Genomic DNA, 18,071 nt, shown 5'->3' on the forward strand with positions numbered 1-18,071 from the left:
CCCATCGAAATGTTGTGGAAGGACCTGAAGTGAGCAGTTAATGTGAGGAAACCCACCAACATCCCAGACTTGAAGCTGTTCTGTGCGGAGGAATGAGCTAAAATTCCTCCAAGCTGCTCTGCAGGACTGACCAACCGTTACCGGAAACATTTAGTTGCAGTTATCGCTGCACGGGGGGGTCACGCCAGATACGGAAAGCAAAGGTTCACAGACTTTTGCCTCTCACAAATATATAATATTGGATCATTTTCCTCAATAAACAAATGACCAAGTATAATATTTTTGTGTTGTTTGTTTAACTGGGTTCTCTTTATCTACTTTTAGGACTTGTGTGAAAATCTGATGTTTTAGGTCAAATTTATGCAGAAATATAGAAAATTCTAAAGGGTTCACAAAGTTTCAAGCACCACCGTACATGCAGAAGATGCAGAGAGGCTAAAAAGCAGGGAGACATTAGCAGAGATTTCTGAGAAGGAAAATGAAAAATGACCCCCCCCCTCCAAAAGACGTTAAAATTCAATTTACCGTTCCACCAACAACACGCAGCGGCTTTCAGGGCCATGATTATAAACTCATTATACAGACAGGCCCGGTTAGCCTTTTTTCATCAGGAAGAATTGTGGGCTTTAATAACCCCCACGTATATCAACATTCGCTAAAATAATGAAACGTCACATTTTCAGACCATTTTGGAGCACTTTTCCTCTTTCCAGTCTATTTACAGGACCCATTACCTCTACAGTCATTTCAGCACAATTTACACTCTAAATGGCTATTTGGTTTAAATGCAAATCGCTATTATTTGAATCTCTAATTTTGCCCTCTTACACACAAAAACCCTCACACCAAAGCACAGACCGGTTAATTTGGCACAGGCAGAGGACAGAAAGAAGGGAGACAGAAAGAGTGAAAAACATTTCACACTCTAGAAGCCCATTCGAACAACTTCACAGAATAACCTTGCAGCATTCTCTCACTACAGAAGATGAAAAGAGAAAGACGCGGTCCGTGTAGAGGCTGAGCTGGAATGGCCACAGCGCACCAAGGCCACCTGAAGACCTCCGATTCGAGTGTTTCTGCTCAGGCAGCGCTGTGGAAAAGCGGCTAAGGCTGCATTCCTCAGCCTGATGCCTTACAATTAGAAACGGTCATGAGACTCCCGCGAGCCCAGGGTTCGCTACAGCAACGTGGCTAAAGGAGGTTTGCCTTTATGTTTTAAATCAACTTTCATTTGATGAATGATTAAGAACACACTTTCGCAGGTGAGAGAAGGTTTGTGTCAGTTTTCCCACTTTGCTTCACTGTAGTACATATTTGTTTATTTAATTTCTTAGTTTAGATATTTTACATATTTTGAACGCTCAAAACACTGCAAATCAATTTCCAGCCTCTTTTATTTTTCACAATGTATATTTATATATCAATGTTATATATTTATGGACTATGAACGAAATCTAACCAAATATTTTGTGTCTTCTCAACCTTGCACTATAGCTTTCATCACACCATGTAATTAATAGTCTAAGCTGGATTAACCTTAGTTAATCCAGATATTTAAGAACCGTAATGTGGAGAATTTTATTCTTGGCTTAAGATTAAGTGACCCTTATTAGTCCCACAATTGGGAAATTTCACCTCCGCATTTAACCCATCTGTGAAGTGAAACACCACATACACACTAGTGAATAGACACACACACTAGGGGGCAGTGAGCACACTTGCCCATCGGTGGGCAGCCCAATCCGCAGCGCCCGGGGAGCAGTTGGGGGTTAGGTGTCTTGCTCAAGGGCACCTCAGTCATGTGCTGTCGGCTCTGGGGATCGAACCAGCGACCTTCCGGTCACAAGGCTGGATCCCTAACCTCCAGCCCATGACTGCCCCCTTACTACCATTCCATATTAAATTGGATATAATCTTCCAAAATTAGATTTTATTTTATTCTTTTTTAGGTATTTTGATATGAAGAGATTGGAATAAGTGTAGGAACAACAGGAACAACAAACCTTTTAAATATTATGATTTTGGAGCTACAGTGTAGTGAGTTGACCTGTTCTCAATGTATTTTAATCTGCAGTTGGATCTGATTGAAATTAATTTACAGCTTTAAGTTGTTCTGAAATGTTGAAAAACGTCCCACCAAGACAATTTGGAGATTTTACATCCCATTTCAGTTGGAATAACTTCCTGAAGTCTTGAAAGAGACGAACGTTAAAGGCCAAGATCTGTGTTCTGTTACCTTTCACTGCTATGCATGTTCAACATTTCCATCAAGTATAGGAAACACGTTTTAGGACTCGCCAAATAATTTATGACACCATCTGTGAATCTTCTTCTTTCGGCTGCTCCCTTTAGGGGTCTCCACAGCGGATCATCTGCCTCCATCTTGCCCTATCCACTGCCTCCTCTACTTTCACACCAACCATCTCCATGTCCACCTTCACTACATCCATAAACCTTCTCTGAGGTCTACCTCTTCTCCTTCTACCCGGCAGCTCCATCTCCAACATTCTTTGCCCAATATCTCCACTATTCCTCCTCAACACATGTCCAAACCATCTCAACCTGGCCTCTCTGGCTTTATCTCCAAACTGCTCCAACTTCACCGTCCCTCTGTTCTGCTCATTTCTAATCTGCGAATAAACTGATAAATACTGTCTGTCCCTTTATAGTAATTCTTTACTTTGACGTATTGCTTGGGCTAAATGTTCAATTCACAAAGCAAGAAGAATGGGGGATAAACGGCACCCTTGGCACGGCAGGTACTCCTCGCAAGGACTCTCCTTTTAATTAAGCTACCATTAATCTTAGCTGTTGGGTTTTGATATATAGTTTTGATGCACTTAATTTGAGTCTTTGCTGATAACAAATCGCTCTAACACTAAATATTCAAAATTCCGATGTACTTGTCAAAAGCCTGCTTGGTACCACGTTTTCCTGATGCCCAAGTTACCCCCCTGATACAGCACATTTATGCCAGATCTTACGGAAGAGAATCAAATGGTCTTTATCTCTGTGATATGTGGTGTACGTCTTGTAGTCAACACTGAAAAAACTGACACAGATCAAAATGTGCTACAGTATTCTGGGTCTTTCCCATCTTTGGGAATGAATGTTGTTGTATCTTTCCATGTACATGGCAGCTGTGCTTCTTTAAGGGTCAAATGAAAAGATGAAGTAAGCAGGGGAGTTCATTCTTCTTTAAAATATCCATAAACTGTGGAACCACCAGCATCTGGAGACTTATTAGCCTCAAGTCTATAAACGTACACTTCTTCAGCTATAATAGCGGCTATGAGGTTTCCGTTTGCGTTTCTCCAAAAGATCAAGAGGCCTGAGGAAGCGTTGCCTCATCAGAAGTAGGTGGCTGTGTATATCGAGTTCATAGTAATCCATTAATACAATCAATTTGTTTTGGACTGTGCATTCACTGACCACCACAGTGACCGTCCCTGTTCTTGTGTATTGCATTTGATGCCTTGCTAGTCGAGTCAATAGATCCCGCCTCATACTAAACCTGCTTTAAAAACCTTCAGCTTTTTTCTACCTCTCCTCTTAAAATGTTCTCTATTTCTCCTTGGCTGTGTTGGGAGAGTATATTGTATTTCAAGGCTTCTTAATTTAAGTTTCCTTTGAAGAGAGGTAAGCGCCATTGACTTTCACCATTTCACAGCCTTCAGAGCACTCCTTAGAATAGTAAGAATAATTTCTACGGTGTCATGGTCCTTAAAACATCTCCTAATCTCCTCTTCAATCTGTTCAATTGTTGCTTTGTTGTTCAAAATGCCTACGTTTAGTCTACAAGTGGTGTTGTGTATGCTGCCCAAATGTATAACCTAAATAGACTGCGTTCAGATCCGATTTCAGATGCTCCAATTTTACGTTCTGTTACCCTGTATAGTTCCTAGCTACTCATAAGTATATAGTCAATTCTTGAGTGAGTTTTGTGGGATGGAGTAATGCGTGGGTGAAGCTCCCTCCAGACACTGACTATTCCATTCCATTCCAGATTTTTCTGCTGATATTCGTCTGATAGTGTTACTGAATTCGGATCGGTGTCGTTTGTATGGTTTGTGCTACTGAAGGTGACCGTAGGAAGGGAAGGCAAAAACTGAGGTGTTGCTTACCCTGCTCTCCTCTCAGGACTTTCTCTAGGGTGACTCCTTTCTCCTCCAAAACTCTCTGCTTCTCCTCCACTTCCTCCAGCTGCCTCTGGATAACCTAGATGCACCAGCACAGACTGTTACACTCCCCCCACGGCACATACGGAACCCCTACAGGTTGTGGTTTTAATGCAGAAGTCGGCAACACGCGGCTCTTTTACTGCCCTGTCGTGGGCAGTAGATTTGTAGGTAATAATAAAATAATCCTCCTTTAGAGTAAAATAAAGCTCTGCTGATCCTTCAACATGGTTTTAACAACAAATGGTCTTAAACGATGGAGTTAATGTAGAACTGCTAATTCACTCTTTAACCCTGAAGGCTGGCACACAGACTGCTGGTCACCATAGCAACACAGACAATAATCTAGTCTAGCAGCTAATAAAAAGGCAAAGTGAAAGATTTTAGACGGACATGGATAATGTGGATATGAGTGGACTTATTGGTATTTATAATCACTCCAGCTGGTTTCCTGATAGGTTTCATCTGCAATGAGAACGTGTTAAACAGTAAAAAACCGCGAGGCTGACGTCGCTTCTCACTCGCCAGCTTTTTGTTAGAATTTTCCCGTTCCACCTTAAAACGGTGCAGCAGTTGCATTCTGGTGCATTTAAGGTGGAACAGGAAGATTCGAACAAGAAGCTGGCGAATGAGAAGCGACTTCACAGCAAAGTGTGTTTTTGCACATTTTTTGCCAATAATAGGACATACTGAGACATACACTCACTGGCCACTTTATTAGGTACCCCTTTCTAGTAAAAGGCTGGACCCCCTTTTGCCTTCAGAACTGCTTTAATTCTTCATGGCTGACTTTCAACAAGGTGTTGGAAACGTTCCTCAGAGATTCTGGTTGGTTATTTGAGTTCCTGTTGCCTTTCTATCATCTGGAACCAGTCTGCCCGTTCTCCTCTGACCTCTCACATCAACAAGGCATTTTCGTCCACACAACTGACCGCTCACTGGATATTTCCTCTTTTTCGGACCGTTCTCTGTAAACCCAAGAGATGGTTGTGTGTGAAAATCCCAGCAGATCAGCAGTTTCTGAAATACTCAGACCAGCCCGTCTGGCACCAACAACCACGCCACGTTCAAAGCCCCTTAAATCCCCTTTCTTCCCCGTTCTGATGCTCGGTCTGCACTTCAGCAAGTCGTCTTGACCACCTCTACATGCCTAAATGCATTGAGTTGTGGCCGTGTGATTGGCTGATCAGCTATTTGTGTTAACAAGCAACTGAACCTAATAAAGTGGCCGGTGAGTGTATTTACAGCCAAGATAGTAAAACGTTACTTCAACAAAATGGACATAAAATGTTGAGGCTCCCAAGATGGTTTGATTTTTGTTGCCATGACAAAACGGCTCTTCTTAACATTTAAGTTGCCGACCCCTGGGTTAACGGTACATTGGTGTGTTTGGTTCCCCAGGAGCCGTGCCAGAAGCTCCAGCTACTCCAACTGGGGTCCATATGAACATCACACAACACAAAATTACACACAGAACGTTACATGACAAAGAATTGCTGTATATTATTAGAGATGTTTAAACTGCACTCAAAAACGATCCACAGTTACAATAAAACCTCATTGGATTTGAATGATGGCACATCGCGTGCACTCGTACCTGCGCCCTGTGTAGTCGTTTGAGCTGCTCTCTCTTGCTCTGCTGGAGGAGCATTTTCTCCTGATTTCTTCTCTGTCTTTCTGAGTCGTCAGGATCAGACTACACACAGCACAGAGTAAAGGAACAGTAACACAGAGATGTCAAAAGTGCATAAAGCTTTTCATTGTACGAGATCATATCCGTGACACGTTTGATCAACTGGCCACAAATCAGTTCTGTGAACTACTCTCCGTATCACAGAGCTAATGCTCACTCCTCTGTGGGCTGAAACGTGGCATTAACAACACAAATTCAAGTTTTTAAATGGATTTCTTGTTAAACAGCTTTACTCTCAGTCTCATTTATATAACGGTGACACGTGGGGAAGAAAAGACCGACTGTAAAAGAGAATGAATGGCTCTCTGATTGTTGTTCACAGAGGAGCTTTTCTATACAGGTGTAAAGAACGAGCTTTACATCTCGCCAGTATTCACCGGACCAGCACATTCAGCCTCTTTCAGAGGCTTTAAATACAGCAGCGCAGACGTGCTTGCGCACAGATACGCGCACAAATGTTATGAAACGTTATCCGAGATACTGATATTAATGTTAGAGGAGGTAGTAATATTACGGTCATTTGCAGAGCTGTTTACCCTTCGTGTGGTGGACTCCGGGCCTTCCTCACTGGAAGAATTGTCTTCCTCCTGCTTTTGTTGCTGCTGCTGCTCCTGTGTGGAGGCTGTAATCACAACACGTGACATGTTAAGCATTTCATAAAGGGAAATTAAGAGTACAGCGTCACTACAACCAGCAAACCAGTACTGCAAGTTTTAATCAACAGTGAGTGCCTTTACACGCACTTAATCTGAAAACAGCAGGAAATCAGATTTTGTCAGTAATCCGATCAACGTTTATACGCACCTGAGTTGGGTCAACATGAGTCAGACACTAATCAGATTTCTGCTGTGCAACCAGCCAATAAACTCGCAGAAGACGTGGTATAAACAGAACGGAAAACTTCATGCCGTGGATTTTTTTTTTTACCAAAAACATTGCGCCAATTTACATGGACCTATGAACATGCATCATCTAGAAAATGAATATTTAAATCCTTTATTTCGTCAAGCATGTAGTCGTGGGACCAATAAGGGTCACTTAATCTTTAAAGTGTTTTGCCGCCTCACAGCACCGCTGCTCGTTTATTTCCGGTAATGCTGTTTTCATCCGCTGACTGGGAATTCCGAAAGAAATCAGAGTAAGAGCTCACGCGCTGAGAAATCTGATTACCGAGCTAAAATCCAGCCTCTTTATCTGATTTCTTCATCAGATTTAGACCTTATCTGATCCAAGAAAGCGGGCGACCAGCTGAATAATCAGATAACTGCAGAAATCAGATTATGATCGGGGGATTAAGTGCATGTAAACCCACTCAATGCTGAAAGACAATAACAATAACAATAAAAAATAACAGAACGTAGAAGGATAGAATAGAAAGAATTCAATGTAAAGACTGTAATTAAATTTTTATTATTTATTTCTTTTAATGTTTAGTTCTTCTTGGCTGAATTGTTTTCTGCACGTTATTTATGACTCACTTTTTATTCTTAGATTTTATTGTCATTTTTAATGAGTTTCTCAGTTTTGAAAAGTATTATTTTGAAAAGCGTTTGATGTAATATGTACACACTGTTAAGGCTTCAAATGCATTCAGTAGCATTTGAAAGCCTTTATTCGAGTCCACACAGTCCAGATATAGAAACTAATCTCTAAAGCCTGTACAGAACTCAGTGAGGCTGCAAAAACCAACTAATTTGTATTGGTATATATCCACCTATTCAGCCTATAGCAGCTCAGCCCTGTCCACTCAAGCTGAAGTTATAAGGAGTTTTCCAGCCTGGACTGCTTTTTAAATGAGGCACAATAAAGAGCCATTCAGAACAGAGCTAATTTACATGCACCAGTCTTAAAGACACAGAAACAAACAGCCTAATTCTACAGAATGCCGAGGATTTGGAAAGTGACGATGTAAAAATTAAATTATGACTTATTTTAAAACAACTCTAACACAAATGTGAACCTCAGCGGGGGGTGAATTAAGATACAAGAAAAATGTATGATATGGGCCCTTTAATACCCTTGACGGACAAACAAGTGTCTATAAAGTCAGGTTCCCGGACAAGGATAACACCTGGCCTCGACTACATTTTCCTTTTAATTTGTAATGATGTGTAGTCCAGGACTAGGCTTAAACCCCATAGTGTGTGTTGTACATTTAGGTTTAACCCTTGCGTGGTGTTGATGTGTTTGCTACTGAGTGGTCTGGTGGACCCACTGCATTATTGTTTTTATTTAAATTAACACAACCATAACAATTTATGTAAAAATACCAGATGTTTAAAATATCACAAACGTCTAGCGTAGGGTTCTCCTGTAGCAGCTATAGCCAGTCAGCAGCCAGTCAGCAGCCAGTGTGGGGTTGGTGAACAGTGTGAACTCCCTGAAATGGGTTATTTTATATTCTCTTCACAGAAAATGAGCAAAGGCCACGAATCTGAGGTTGAAATAATAACAAATCGCATTTTTTCTTTTGGTCAACGTTGAAAATGGGTCCCACAGACCTGAACACCACACAAGGGTTAACCAGGCTAAATACTGGACTTACCATTTACACACTAAGTACAAAATGAAGTACTAGGACATCTGACCGCATGCCAGGAGCTATAACAGGCGCCAGTGGGAGATTACAGTCGACTAAGCAGCATCACACACAACGCTGGCTGCATATTGACAAAGCAGATCAGGGATAAGACGTGGTGCTGTGTATGTTTTTAAACCCATCACGGTGGGCGCGGTCTGCGTGCGCTGGACTGTAATCATTATCACGTTTTCAGACTCTGAGGTTAAAGCTTCACGTCCAGCTGCTTTTACTGAACTGCACGTTAACCCCTTCAAGGCTGGATAAACTACTGTGGGTCTGTTTCACAGAACAGGATTAACCCAACCCTGAACAGTCATCTTCTGCTAAAAGCGTGACTTTTCCAAGACTCTGTGCGTTCTTCTACTCAAAACGACAAAGTAGCTAGATAACAGATCCGTGATTCCCAATCCTGGTCCTGCAGTACCCCTTCTAAAGGGTGGGCAATGTGGCAAAAACATAACATCACAGTAATCCAAGACATTTTCAGTATATGCAATAAGCATCCTCAGTTTTCTGAGGCTTTAAACAAGTTCTTTTTGTCCATTCCAGCATTAACAGTAAAGCAGTTCCCAAATATTTCTCTAAATTTCCACATATTTAAACCAGAGAGATTCACAGAAAGGCATCCAGTGTGGTTTGAAATGTAACGTGAAATCTACAGAAAATTACCGAGTCAGAACTGTTCACAGTGGTGGCGACGGACACCAGGAATCTGAGGCGTTCAATAGTTCTAACAGCTCCCTCACAGAAACGGATTATGAACACTGTCTAAAACCTCAGAAATGGTTTAAAATAATAGTTTAGGTCTAAAATTTACTTTTCTTTTTAATCAATTCATGGAAGGAGGTACATGCAGGATGTTAAGGCAAAATATTTCCCAAGGATTTTTGAAATTTCTACTATTTTACCTTTATCAACAGTACACGCTGTCGAGGTCATGCAAAAACTTTGATTCTCCATTTTTAAACTCCAGTTAATCTTTATGTTAAATTTCATTACGAACAGACACTCTACAAAATTCCCCAGGTAAAAACATTTCTACAGCAACTCCTAAGGAGGGGATTACGAAGGAAGCAGGAGAGCGTCGACGGCTGAGATCCAATCAGCTGCAGGTGACTATGCAAGCTTTTTGGACAGTTTTTGATGGTATTGTTTGGACACCTGCTGTTGGTCATCTTTTCCCCTCTTTTCTGAGTTACTGTTTTCTGAACACGTGTTTGTGATATGATAAATTTAGTGTTGATCAATTTCTTTACAGTACGCTTTTTAAAGCTTATCATAGGTACCGTTATACTTAAAGAATCCTCGCCAACTGCACGGACAAGACTAACACAGCAATAAGGCCTCTTTAATTGGATTTACTGCAGATATAAAACATTCAATGAAAATCGTCGTATTGACAGTTTTTGGTGGTATTGTTTGGACAGTGTTTGGTGGTATTGTTTGGACAGTGATTGATGGTATTGTTTGGACAGTTTTTGATGGTATTGTTTGGACAGTTTTTGGTGGTATTGTTTGGACAGTTTTTGGTGGTATTGTTTGGACAGTTTTTGATGGTATTGTTTGGACAGTTTTTGGTGGTATTGTTTGGACAGTTTTTGGTGGTATTGTTTGGACAGTTTTTGGTGGTATTGTTTGGACAGTTTTTGATGGTATTGTTTGGACAGTTTTTGGTGGTATTGTTTGGACAGTTTTTGGTGGTATTGTTTGGACAGTTTTTGGTGGTATTGTTTGGACAGTTTTTGATGGTATTGTTTGGACAGTTTTTGGTGGTATTGTTTGGACAGTTTTTGGTGGTATTGTTTGGACAGTGTTTGATGGTATTGTTTGGACAGTTTTTGATGGTATTGTTTGGACAGTTTTTGGTGGTATTGTTTGGACAGTTTTTGATGGTATTGTTTGGACAGTGTTTGATGGTATTGTTTGGACAGTTTTTGGTGGTATTGTTTGGACAGTTTTTGGTGGTATTGTTTGGACAGTTCTTGATGGTATTGTTTGGACAGTTTTTGATGGTATTGTTTGGACAGTGTTTGATGGTATTGTTTGGACAGTGTTTGATGGTATTGTTTGGACAGTTTTTGGTGGTATTGTTTGGACAGTTCTTGATGGTATTGTTTGGACAGTTTTTGATGGTATTGTTTGGACAGTTTTGGTGGTATTATTTGACAGTTTTTGGTGGTATTGTTTAGACAGTTTTTGGTGGTATTGTTTAGACAGTTTTTGATGGTATTGTTTGGACAGTTTTTGGTGGTATTGTTTGGACAGTGATTGATGGTATTGTTTGGACAGTTTTTGGTGGTATTGTTTGGACAGTTTTTGGTGGTATTGTTTGGACAGTTCTTGATGGTATTGTTTGGACAGTTTTTGGTGGTATTGTTTGGACAGTTTTTGGTGGTATTGTTTGGACAGTTTTTGATGGTATTGTTTGGACAGTTTTTGGTGGTATTGTTTGGACAGTTTTTGGTGGTATTGTTTGGACAGTTTTTGGTGGTATTGTTTGGACAGTTTTTGATGGTATTGTTTGGACAGTTTTTGGTGGTATTGTTTGGACAGTTTTTGGTGGTATTGTTTGGACAGTTCTTGATGGTATTGTTTGGACAGTTCTTGATGGTATTGTTTGGACAGTTTTTGGTGGTATTGTTTGGACAGTTTTTGGTGGTATTGTTTGGACAGTTTTTGGTGGTATTGTTTGGACAGTTTTTGATGGTATTGTTTGGACAGTTTTTGGTGGTATTGTTTGGACAGTTTTTGATGGTATTATTTGACAGTTTTTGGTGGTATTGTTTGGACAGTTTTTGATGGTATTGTTTGGACAGTTTTTGGTGGTATTGTTTGGACAGTGATTGATGGTATTGTTTGGACAGTTTTTGGTGGTATTGTTTGGACAGTTTTTGGTGGTATTGTTTGGACAGTTTTTGGTGGTATTGTTTGGACAGTGTTTGATGGTATTGTTTGGACAGTTTTTGGTGGTATTGTTTGGACAGTGATTGATGGTATTGTTTGGACAGTGTTTGATGGTATTGTTTGGACAGTTTTTGGTGGTATTGTTTGGACAGTGATTGATGGTATTGTTTGGACAGTGTTTGATGGTATTGTTTGGACAGTTTTTGGTGGTATTGTTTGGACAGTGATTGATGGTATTGTTTGGACAGTGTTTGATGGTATTGTTTGGACAGTTTTTGGTGGTATTGTTTGGACAGTGATTGGTGGTATTGTTTGGACAGTTTTTGGTGGTATTGTTTGGACAGTTTTTGGTGGTATTGTTTGGACAGTGTTTGATGGTATTGTTTGGACAGTTTTTGGTGGTATTGTTTGGACAGTGATTGATGGTATTGTTTGGACAGTTTTTGGTGGTATTGTTTGGACAGTTCTTGGTGGTATTGTTTGGACAGTTTTTGGTGGTATTGTTTGGACAGTTTTTGGTGGTATTGTTTGGACAGTGTTTGATGGTATTGTTTGGACAGTTTCTGGTGGTATTGTTTGGACAGTTTTTGGTGGTATTGTTTGGACAGTGTTTGATGGTATTGTTTGGACAGTTTTTGGTGGTATTGTTTGGACAGTTTTTGGTGGTATTGTTTGGACAGTGTTTGATGGTATTGTTTGGACAGTTTTTGGTGGTATTGTTTGGACAGTGTTTGATGGTATTGTTTGGACAGTTTTTGGTGGTATTGTTTGGACAGTGATTGATGGTATTGTTTGGACAGTGTTTGATGGTATTGTTTGGACAGTTTTTGATGGTATTATTTGACAGTTTTTGGTGGTATTGTTTAGACAGTTTTTGGTGGTATTGTTTAGACAGTTTTTGGTGGTATTGTTTGGACAGTTTTTGGTGGTATTGTTTGGACAGTTTTTGATGGTATTGTTTGGACAGTTTTTGATGGTATTGTTTGGACAGTTTTTGGTGGTATTGTTTGGACAGTTTTTGATGGTATTGTTTGGACAGTTTTTGATGGTATTGTTTGGACAGTTTTTGGTGGTATTATTGGACAGTTCTTGATGGTATTGTTTGGACAGTTTTTGATGGTATTGTTTGGACAGTTTTTGGTGGTATTGTTTGGACAGTTTTTAGTGGTATTGTTTGGACAGTTTTTAGTGGTATTGTTTGGACAGTTTTTGATAGTTTTGGTAGTATTTTTTTAAATTTGGAACTATATATTTTTTAGATCCAACTATTTAAACCTCCAAAACTAAATATTGTGATGTATATTGTGCATCATGAAAATGTCCTGAAGTATTATGATGCTATATTAATCGCCCGCCCTGCTCTCACACATCAGGAATGGCTTGTTAATTAAGTGATTACTTTTACGAAGGAAAACTGAAAGTATGCAGGACAGCTGTGTGCCAGGACCAGGATGCAGAGCCACCCCTCAGTAGACCAGCAAGTGAGAATTTCCTCCTGCTCACACCTTTGTTACGAAATTTGGAGAGGATGGCCCAGATGTCTTTCGTCTGGCTGTCTGTCCGGCTTCTGCCCACTCCCTCAGTCCTCTTCACCCGGAGAGAGGAGAAAAAGTTCAGCTTTCTGGGCGGCAGTGAGGCCATGTCGTCTTTGGAGCCCCCTGGTGGCTTGGTGCTGAGGGTCACCTCCTCCAACATGGCTGTAATCTCGCTCCTACTCTTTGAACAGGGCTGGCTTCCATCCATATCTCCTCTGGAGCGCGCTCTCTCTTCGTCCTCCTCGTGGATCTGGGTGGAAGCTCCAAATACTGAACTCAAGCTGAAAGAGCCCTCAGACAGCGGCCTGGCTCTGGGTGGCCGGTTCCTCCTGATGACTTTGGTGTTGTTTCCTGAGCTGGAGAAGGACTTCCTCAGGGCACTGGCCCACAGCTGGAAACCTGAGAGTGGAGGACTGTGGTCAGGAGCTTTCTGAGGTTTGGTTTGGTTCTCAGGGCTGCTCTGGACCTCCTTTTCTGATCTGTCTGTGGCTTCAGCAGCTTCTGAGAACTTTTCAGGAGTCATCAGATCCCAATCCAGCAGCTTTTCCTTCTCAGATGAGGAGAGACTGAGCTTCTTCTTAGGAATAAGAGCGTTTTGCTTGTCTGGGGCGACTGTCTGAGGCTCTGTGGACGAGGTGCTGGGTTTTGGTGAGGCTGAAATTCCATGGGTGCGATAGTGGGGTATTTCAACAGGAGCTGGCTGCTCCTCCTTGTCCTGTAGGGGGCAGTGTGGGTCTGCAGTCTCCGATGCAGGCTTTGCAGGAGGATCCTGTGGGTTTTGTGGACACAGAAAAAAGGACAAAACACAGTTTCAGAATAATAAAAGCAGATGTTGTTTGTTTAATTGTTTTTTTTTATGTTTACATTTTTAATATTCTGGGAGGGTGGGGTAAGGGATAATATTAACCCTTATAAAACCCTTTATTATTCTGACTTATTCTTAAGACTTCTTATGAATTATTCCATCATTATTAGGTCACAACACATTACACAGTGTTGTTTAAAACATATCAGCATTTTCCCTTTCCTTAAAAATCCTCTACATCAGTAAAAATATCAATTACTCTTGTTAGTGTGAATAATTTGAGTAGCATTTTGACTGTCATACAGGTACATGTATCTCCTCAAAGTCAGAATCTCCATCTTCTTCTATGAGCGCGTCGTCTCCTCCTGCTACTCGGCTGCGGTCGGGGGTCTTTATCCAGATCAGTTCTGGCAGACAGGAAAGATCATTCAAAACTGGATTTCTTGTCTAAAACCCACAACAAAAGCTCAATAGACTCATTCTTTCATATGAGACATAGCATGGTACTCAAATATAATCAAAGCGGTAGTTTAAACAAGGCACTAGTGCATGCGATGTTGCCAGCCTTCGCATATCAGTTGTACATGATATAGTCTGGATGGACCGGCACGGTGTCACAGCACACTTGCACTACAATACACTGCTAAAGACTGATTTATAATCAATGTAATCATGACCATTTTTGTAAAGCACAGATCATCAGCACCCTCTAGTGAACAGTGATGAGTACTTGCAGTCTACTTTAAAACAACATCCAAAACTTTCAAAGACTAATATGCAGTAAGAGCTAAATGGCCATCATGAAAGCATCTCTTAATTTAGTTTTTATTACAGTCTAACTAACACACGCACATTCGGTGCTGTCAAGGGCCTAGTGTACCCACCCCCCCCCCCACCGCCCCCCCTCGGCTTTTCTCCTGTTTAAGAACAGAACTTCAGTTTGTCACGAAGTGCACATGTGCATTAAAACGTGTGTGGGATTTGTGATAATGACGTTTGGTCAGGTGTGACTCAAAGCTGCATTAACTTCTATAAATAGATGCGTGTGACTTGATGGATTTGAATCCTATTAGGATTATAATGAAAGCATGAATGCACATGAGATACAGCCCTGCAGGTCGACAACAGGACTGAAGTCCATTATAAATCCTGATTTTATAGGAATTTAGAGAGAGAGAGAGAGAGAGAGAGAGAGAGAGAGAGAGAGAGAGAGAGAGAGAGAGAGAGAGAGAGAGAGAGAGAGAGAGAGAGAGAGAGAGAGAGAGAGAGAGAGAGAGAGAGAGAGAGAGAGAAAGAAAGAAAGAAAGAAAGAAAGAAAGAAAGAAAGAAAGAAAGAAAGAAAGAAAGAAAGAAAGAAAGAAAGAAAGAAAGAGAGAGAGAGAGAGAGAGAGAGAGAGAGAGAGAGAGAGAGAGAGAGAGAGAGAGAGAGAGAGAGAGAGAGAGAGAGAGAGAGAGAGATGGGGGGAGTCCTTACTGGCTCTGAACTTCTTTTTCCAGTTGTTCCTGGTGGTGATTCCTCCTTTGGTGAAGGAGCGCTCAACTGTACACAACACACAAATCACACATCAGCTCGGCACTGCGGTCACTGACCGACTCACTGTATGAGCGGCTTAACGATGACCGAGAACGTCTAACAGGGACGTAACTATACGATTCGAGACTCAGCTCAGTACGATGAGGCGGTCTCCACACGGTACATTTTCAACACTGCAGAAATAAGCAGTGCCTGAATATGAGCCTGGTGTTCATGCTTGCTTGCTTGCTTGCGTTCAGCAGTTCAACAGCTGCTGTGTGACCGACTGCACGTCTGACTCTGAACAAAATGTTCAGACCAGCAGCCTTCCAACCAAAACAAACACAGCCAGACTGAAGCGCCAGCCTTAGCCCACCACTCCCACTTACACACACACAAGACAAACAGACGGACAGAGAGGGAGGGAGAGAGCACTGAATCTTAAGAAATACGGCGAGAATGAGAAGTTCAGTGTGTGTGTGTGTGTGTGTGTGTGTGTGTGTGTGTGTGTGTGTGTGTGTGTGTGTGTGTGTGTGAGAGAGAGAGAAAGTGGGCGCTTACCTTTGAGCTGCGGAGAGTTCGGCCCGAGAGGCTCAGACTCTGTAGGAGTGTCCTGGACAGATGAGTCCGTCACTCTGTTGGACAGCAAGACATATTTATAATAGCCAATGGGCAGTTGCAGAATTCTTTCAGAACATGGTTATGAGCGATATTTCATGGTAGGTGTGATATGTGGTAAATTGTAGGATTGTGCGCTGACCCAAGAAAATCTTGGGGGAAGATTTAAAAATAAATAACTAAATAAATAAAAATGAAAAACAATTTTAGGATGCGTGTCCCATCCTAACACCAAGTTTTGAATTCACGCTCAGTAATCTCACACATTTTCTTGCAAGTACAGGGAAACAGGCTGATACGGTCAGTTGTAATTAACGCTGATATAGATGCAGCAGTATATAAAACGCTGACTTTGCAGAAAAAGAAACACTGGAATATCTTTAAAGACCTTGTCAAAAGGTTAAAAGTCCAATCAAACAGGTGTTGGTTTAGCCTCTGGTAGTCAGTGAGGGCTCTAGTGTGTATCTGTTTCAGCTCTGTACCTGCTGTCCCTAATGACTTCAGCTCCTTAACACAGCAGGAAGCTGGTTAGTGAAATCTGGTGTTTGGTTACAGAGCCGTGACAACCGTTTATAATGATGGAGCCCTTGGCAGATTCACTTGAGCATCCACAGCCTAAGCCAGTGTCCTGGACAGTTCAATGAGGGGTCCAGCCTTTTACTGGCAAGGTGTACACACTCTACACTCTCTTAGCCTGGCACTGAGGAACACTGCTCAGTGGCTGAATCGACTTCCTATCTGAAATAGAGTGCACGACCGGGCCATAAGACCAAAGGCCCTCAGACTCACGGCCTGTAAGTCTAAAGCAGGAGCAGGTAGTGTATGGCGTATAGGATGGGACAAGTGTATAGTAGAATAGGACTGTACTTGGATTCATTTGGGCTTCAGCCTTAGAGAGCACGAAGCTGGAGCACAGACGGAGCTGGAGACGAACCTGGTGCTAATGAGCTCTGGAGGATTTGAAAGCCGCTCCTCAGATGGACTCTCCGTCACCACGCTGGGATCCAGCGGACCGTTCTGGACCCGGCCGTACTGTCTCGCAGTCGATGATCTGACTCCTAAAGTGTCTACACACACAAAAATACATGACCACTACAACTGAGAATTCAACCAAGCTGACCTTAGTGATGAGCTACTCTGTCCTGTCTGCAGTTTTTTGGTTCTTATACCTGGTGCTAATGTAGTTGGACACTGTAAGGAGTCTCTTGTTTTAGTTTTACAACAAATCACCATAGAGAGCAAAATGAAAGGAAAACTGAGTTTTTCCAGTGTGAAGGCAACGAAAAATGACATTTACATATCCATCTTTCCAACCTACAGCAGTTCAGCCTTGCACGTCCACTCTGGAGTTATAGCCTGATTACAGGACAGTGCAGAACAATCAACCAGAACAGACCTCATTTACATAAACCAGTCTTAAAGGAACGGTCACAAAACTGGCTGTTCAAGAAAAAAAAAGAAAAGAAAAATGCACCTGTAAATATGAAATGGTGTTACATAAAACAACACCTGTGTGATAAGCGGACGTCAAGATAACCAGGTGGTGATGTGCATGGTAGGATAACGGTCTCTACAGCCCATTTTACAAAGACAGTTAAAAAACACTATCAATAATTTATACACTCACTGGCCACTTTATTAGGTACACCTATTAACACAAATCAGCCAATCACATGGCCGCAATGCATTTAGGCTGCTGAAGTGCAGGCCGAGCATCAGAACGGGGGAGAAAGGGGATTTAAGGGGCTTTGAACGTGGCGTGGTTGTTGGTGCCAGACGGGCTGGTCTGAGTATTTCAGAAACTGCTGATCTGCTGGGATTTTCACACACAACCATCTCTAGGGTTTACAGAGAACGGTCCGGAAAAGAGGAAATGTCCAGTGAGCGGTCAGTTGTGTGGACGAAAATGCCTTGTTGATGTGAGAGGTCAGAGGAGAACGGGCAGACTGGTTCCAGATGATAGAAAGACAACAGGAACTCAAATAACCAACCAGAATCTCTGAGGAACGTTTCCAACACCTTGTTGAAAGTCTGACACGAAGAATTAAAGCAGTTCTGAAGGAAAAAGGGGGGCCAGCCTTTTACTAGCAAGGTGGACCTAATAAAGTGGCCAGTGAGTGTATGTCTCAGTATGTCCTATTATTGGCAAAAAAAAAGCAAAAACACACTTTGCTGTGAAGTCGCTTCTCATTCGCCAGCTTCTTGTTCGAACCTTCCTGTTCCACCTTAAATGCACCAGAATGC

At 41.7% G+C, this 18,071-nt stretch overlaps 1 protein-coding gene across 4 annotated transcripts in view; it reads right to left on the reverse strand.

Annotated features, from left to right (window-relative positions):
- Nucleotides 1-18,071, reverse strand: part of mical2b (microtubule associated monooxygenase, calponin and LIM domain containing 2b) — an 87,540-nt gene that overhangs the window by 8,876 nt on the left and 60,593 nt on the right. For all 4 annotated transcript variants that reach the window (XM_037540322.1, XM_037540321.1, XM_037540320.1 and 1 more), the window contains 8 exons: nucleotides 16,762-16,894; nucleotides 15,771-15,844; nucleotides 15,171-15,236; nucleotides 14,000-14,103; nucleotides 12,862-13,660; nucleotides 6,408-6,493; nucleotides 5,776-5,874; nucleotides 4,125-4,218 (listed from right to left, as the gene is read on the reverse strand). In XM_037540322.1, coding sequence (XP_037396219.1) covers nucleotides 4,125-4,218; nucleotides 5,776-5,874; nucleotides 6,408-6,493; nucleotides 12,862-13,660; nucleotides 14,000-14,103; nucleotides 15,171-15,236; nucleotides 15,771-15,844; nucleotides 16,762-16,894 — 1,455 coding nt within the window. The remainder of the gene's footprint in view (nucleotides 1-4,124; nucleotides 4,219-5,775; nucleotides 5,875-6,407; nucleotides 6,494-12,861; nucleotides 13,661-13,999; nucleotides 14,104-15,170; nucleotides 15,237-15,770; nucleotides 15,845-16,761; nucleotides 16,895-18,071) is intronic.

This window comes from Pygocentrus nattereri, chromosome 8 (genome assembly GCF_015220715.1).
Source record: "Pygocentrus nattereri isolate fPygNat1 chromosome 8, fPygNat1.pri, whole genome shotgun sequence".
In the NCBI taxonomy this organism is placed as follows: domain Eukaryota; kingdom Metazoa; phylum Chordata; class Actinopteri; order Characiformes; family Serrasalmidae; genus Pygocentrus; species Pygocentrus nattereri.